The sequence below is a fragment of the Arachis ipaensis genome, chromosome B01, assembly GCF_000816755.2.
Source record: "Arachis ipaensis cultivar K30076 chromosome B01, Araip1.1, whole genome shotgun sequence".
In the NCBI taxonomy this organism is placed as follows: Eukaryota; Viridiplantae; Streptophyta; class Magnoliopsida; order Fabales; family Fabaceae; genus Arachis; species Arachis ipaensis.
Genome location: NC_029785.2, coordinates 46,493,162 through 46,498,673, shown reverse-complemented (window position 1 = coordinate 46,498,673; position 5,512 = coordinate 46,493,162). Strand labels below are relative to the sequence as shown.

The window sequence follows — 5,512 nt, the reverse complement described above, 5'->3', positions numbered from 1 at the left end:
TTAATTAATCCTCTTAAAACACAAAATAATAAAACCCTTAAAATTATAATTTAAGATGACATTATTGTTGAAGCAAAAAGTATACCTGGCCTGGTAATTACTTAAAATGTACAAGCTTAAACTCTCATCACATGCTTAATATTAGGGGTGTACATCGGATAAAATTGGGTTCGTTTTGACTCAGATTTGACTCTGAATAATGATTGGATCTATTTTTAAGATTTTATCCGATTTTAATTAAATCTAATAAAATCACACTACTTTCGGGTCATACTAAAACCAGGTCTAAATTGGTGAAGTTCGGATCTTGATAAATTTTATGTCAAAAAATTAGGGTAAAGAATATTTTTTATCCCTGAAGTTTGGCAAAAGTTTTAAAAATACCCTTAAATTTTATTTTGTTTTAATTTTGTCCCAAAAATTTTTTATTTGCATCAAATATACTCCCGATGGCTGAATTTTCAAAAAAATTAAGACCAATCTAACAATAATGCATGAAAATGATGCTTGATTTACTTGTGTTGAGGATTGTTCTTGTGAAATTGTTGTTGAATTGGTCTTAATTTTTTTTAAAAATTAGCCGTCAATGCATATTTGATACAAATCGAAAATTTTCTAGAACAAAATTGAAACAAAATAAAACTTAGGAGTATTTTTGAAACTTTTATCAAATTTTCGGGACAAAAAATATACTTTACCCTATAAAAATTATGATGTACTTAGTTATTGAAAAAAATATATTTGTTATTAAAAAATTGATATCTATATTGACATATTTTTAAAACTTTTATATAATTTTAAATCTAATAAAATTACACCAAATTAACTTTTAAAATATTTGGACCTGAGACGACGGGTTCGGATAATGTACACCCTTATTTTTTTTGGTGACAATGTACACCCTTATTTAGTATAGTACTTTTCTATTCTTACTATATATCGTTCCTACTTTTTCGCCTTGGCTCTACATGCAAACATTTGAGGATTTTTCTACCGTATAGATTGAAAAAATTATCTAGACGTGTAGAACATGACGTGTTGGGACCGTATGAAGAACACCTGCTGGGTCTGCTAATGAGGATGGTAGGTTCTTTTTTTGTGATTTGGGCCCGTCTTTGAAGTATGAAAGACTGGGCAGTGGCCAGCGGAGTTTCTCTATCTTAATGTTTGTAGTGTGTATTGGTGGCCTAGAAGAAAAAGTTAAAAAACATTTGAACCGTTTTTGAGTTGCATTGGAAAAACTTGAAAAATTCACTAAATTAATATTTGAACTAATTTGGAAAAAATTTGAGGGATTTTTTTAATTGCATTGGAAAAACTTGAAAAAATTCACTAAATTAATATTTGACTTAATACCAACATTAAAATTTAGAGTTGAAACTTCAAAATTAAAATATAATTTTTATTTGTGTTCAATTTTTCTTCTATCTTATTAGTTGCCACTCGTTACTAATAAATCAATTTTCAGGCATGTATATATAATTTCACTTTACCATATGCTCTGAGGTTCACATATAACATAACAACAATAATAATAACATTATTTTTAACATAATAACAATAAAAACACTTGGCCCAACCTTATGCCTTTTTCTGTGGGCTGCCCAATATCCATGACAAAAAAAATGAATGTCATTAACACAGTAATAGCATTTGTAACCTAGTTCTTAGTTGGAGAGATATATTTTCTCTTAATAGGAGAGACCCTATGTTCAATCACTCCATTAAGAGCACCTCTAACGGTGAACAAATGAAGGTCTCATTTATTGTTTGTCTGACAAAAGATGAAGACCAACTGTTGGAGCCAATTAAAAATTAAGGCTTTGTTGAGAGACTTAGTTTATTTTTATTTTGATCAATCATATTCTAACATGTGGTAATTAAAATATTAAATATTAATTATATTATTATATTAAATTAGCCGTTGTAAAACTAGCTGTTGCAAAATTAGTCATTGGAAACTAGCCGTTATTATGTTACTGTTATCATCATTAACAAATTAATATTCTGTTACTATATATATACCACTTAGATACACTTCTATTCTCACACTTTCTACTACTCTTCTTCATCTTCCAAGTTTACAAAATCAAAGTTCTGCTAATATTATTTTTTGTTTGAAAGAATAGATCCAAACCAACTCAACTCTTTCTTCAATTACTTACAAAATTTTTCTCAAATTCCAAATACCCAACAATCTCAAACCGCAAACTCTCAAGTTCCAAATCAAAACTTCACACTACCGAATACATTTCAAAATCCAAATCAACAAAATCTTTCTAATTTCAATTTTCAAGCTCCTTATAATAATCAATTTCCTATATTCCAATCGCAAAACCAAAATTCACAAACACCACATTTTCCATTTTCATCCATATTTAACCCCTTTATCGGAAATGTTACTCCAACTTCCTTGCCGTTTCCAACTCAATTTAGTGCATCAAGACATAACTCATCTGGTGTTGGTGGCTCTTCTAACCCATCCTCTCAGAATCCTATACAATCTAGTCCAAATTCGCAATATTCAGAATTTGCCAACCCTCGTGGATTAGATGCTATCGACCTCAATGATGATGATATTGAAGATCGGAGGCAAGATAGTATTCAACACTGGCATTGAAAGAGGATGAAATGCTGATCAGTGCATGGTTATATATTTCAACTGACCCTATAGTTGGTACCGATCAAAAGGGGGAAACATTTTGGAGTCGAATTCATAGCTACTGTGTAGAATTTTGCTCCGACATGACAAGGGGGTTGTTGCATGTAAGAAACGATGGTATAAGATCAATAAGGCTGTTGCACAATTTGCTGGTTGCTACGATCAAGCTAGTCGAAATATAAGGAGTGGTTCAAACGCTGATGATATAAAGGAGTTGGCCTATAAACTTTATTCCACAAATTATGGTAAAAAATTCACTTTTGAGAGGCATTGGAACATGCTTCGGTTGGAGCAAAAATAGAGAAGCCAACTACCTACACAGAGTGGCAGCTCGAAGAGAACCAAGGTTAGTGCAACTGGAGCATACTCATCCTCATTAAATCCAGAAACACCGTTGGCTGACGAACTCGGTGTGGACTCTCCCGTTTGCCCACAAGGATCAAAGAAGAGCAAGCGAAAAGGTAAGAGAAAAGCACAAATGTTTGAAGATTTTAGCGAAAAGAAATCATCGGTTGTTAAAAAATTATCTCTCATGGAAGATATTAAGAATGTTAGAGAAAAGAAACTAATGGATAGGGAAAAAGAAAGAGAAGAGTAGAGGGAACATAGAGCAAATATTATGGCAATCAAAGAGAAGGAGTTACAAATTCAAGCGGCAAAGAAAGAACAAGAATTACAAGCTCAAGCGGCAATGAAAGAACAAGAATTACAAACTCAGAGGTATATTAAAGAAATGGAGATAAATGCAAAAGAAAGGGAAATGGAAAAGATGGCCAAGGAAAGGGAAAGGGAAATGGATATGCAAATACTTAATGCTGACACGTCTACAATGAGTGAAAAATGACGAGCTCTTCATGAGATTGCATGTGAGAAAATAATCGCCAAGTGGTTTACTTAATGGTTCCTTGTATTCGTAGAGTTATGTAGTATGTTCTTATTTTTATTGCGTATTACTGGTATGTGATGTAGTTTCTTTTATTTATTTTTGATGTAATTTTTTAAATTAGTCAATATTATTGTGCCGTTATTGTTCATGAAAGTGACCATTGCAAAACTAGCCGTTAAGTAGCCGTTGTAAACCTAGCCATTGAGGAGTAGGTACTTATTGCAGACACACTTATAAATATCAACTATCAATGACTCTGCAACTCCACTTCAACTCTTCTTTCTCATCTCGAAAGAGAACTAAAAATTACATTTCTAGATATGGCTAGAAATTTTGCAGATGAACAGGTGTATAATGCTGACATTTTTCGACGGAGATTTCGAATGAGAAGACATGTGTTCCTTCGGATAGTAAACGCTCTCTCAAACGTCTATCCATATTTCCAACAGAGGGTTGATGCAACTGGAAGAAGAGGCTTGTCACCACTCCAAAAATGTACCACTGCGATACGGATGTTAGCATATGGTGTAGCAGCTGATGCTGTTGATGATTATGTGCGCATAGGCGAGAGCAATACAATTGAATGCTTGGAAACATTCGTTGAAGGTGTCATTTCGGTGTTCGAGGATGAATACTTGCGAAAACCAAATCTAAATGACATTCGACGCCTGCTACAAATGCCAGAGGGTCGTGGCTTTCCTGACATGTTGGGTAGCATTGACTGCATGCATTGGCAATGGAAAAATTGTCCAAAGGCGTGGAAAGGTATGTACATGAGTGGTTATCATAGGGTTGCAACCATAGTACTTGAGGTTGTAGCATCTTCAGACCTTTGGATATGGCATGCGTTCTTTGGAGTTTCTGGTTCAAATAACGATATCAACATGTTAGATCGTTCTCCAGTGTTCGATGATATTCTAAATGACCGTACTCCGGAGGTAAATTATACTATTAATGGTAATAATTATACTATGGGATACTATTTAGCAGACGGTATTTATCCTGAATGGGCCACATTTGTCAAATCAATCTTAAAGCCACAAGGGGAAAAACGCAAGTTATTTGCACAATACCAAGAAGGGCAAAGAAAAGATGTGGAGCGAGCATTCGGAGTGTTGCAAGCACGCTTTGCAATTATACGTGGTCCAGCTCACTTTTGGGAAAAGAAGAAGCTTGTCAACATAATGAGAGCTTGTATTATATTGCATAATATGATTGTTGATGATGAAAGAGACACTTATGCAGAAAATTTTGTTCAAGGCTTAGAGTATGATGATGTCAAAAATGGCTTATTACAACCTCAGCTGGGAGAAGAAGATTTTGCACCATACCATCAATTTCTCCAGAGAAAGGCCAAACTTCGAAATAGGCAGCAGCATAGACAATTGAAAGAGGACTTGATTGAACACATATGGCAATTTCACAATGCTTGTCGTCAACTATAGAGCTTAATTATGTTTTTCTTTGTATTAAGTATGATTGCTTTCCTTTATTTATCTAAATAATTTAGATTTTTCCCTTTTGGCTTTGGTTGATTAATTGGTAACTCTTGAGTTGTCAAACTCATCGTGATTGATAATTTTTATCTTTGCTGATTGATTTAAATTCCTATAACTCTAGTCTTTCCTTAGGAGTTGACTAGGACTTTAGATGTTAAATTGATTTATCCACTTGACTTACCTTCATAGTTAGAGGTTGACTTAGTGGGGAGCAAAATATAATTCTCATCACCATTGATAAGGATAACTAGGATAGGACTTCTAATTTTCATACCTTGCCAAGAGTTTTATTATTTATTTAAATTAATTCCTTACAATTTACTTTCTCGCCATTTACTATTCTTGCTTTTTATCTTATACATTAAAAACCCAAAAATATATCTTTTTTCATAACCAATAATAAATCATACCTCCCTGCAATTCCTTGAGAAGACGACCTGAGGTTTAAATACTCGGTTATCAATT

General features: G+C 33.3%; 1 protein-coding gene and 1 long non-coding RNA gene across 2 annotated transcripts; both read left to right on the top strand.

Moving 5' to 3' along the window:
• LOC110269898 lies at positions 2,541–3,532 on the top strand. The gene is made up of 2 exons (XR_002358742.1): positions 2,541–2,907; positions 3,441–3,532. It is a non-coding gene; the product is annotated as an uncharacterized LOC110269898 (long non-coding RNA).
• LOC107606760 lies at positions 3,869–4,993 on the top strand. Its single transcript, XM_016308786.1, has one exon. It carries the CDS (start codon positions 3,869–3,871, stop codon positions 4,991–4,993), a length of 1,125 nt encoding a protein of 374 aa, XP_016164272.1.

Excerpts from the sequence above, each read along its gene's own strand:
- LOC107606760 (XM_016308786.1), top strand. The coding sequence starts at position 3,869 with ATGGCTAGAAATTTTGCAGATGAACAGGTGTATAATGCTGACATTTTT.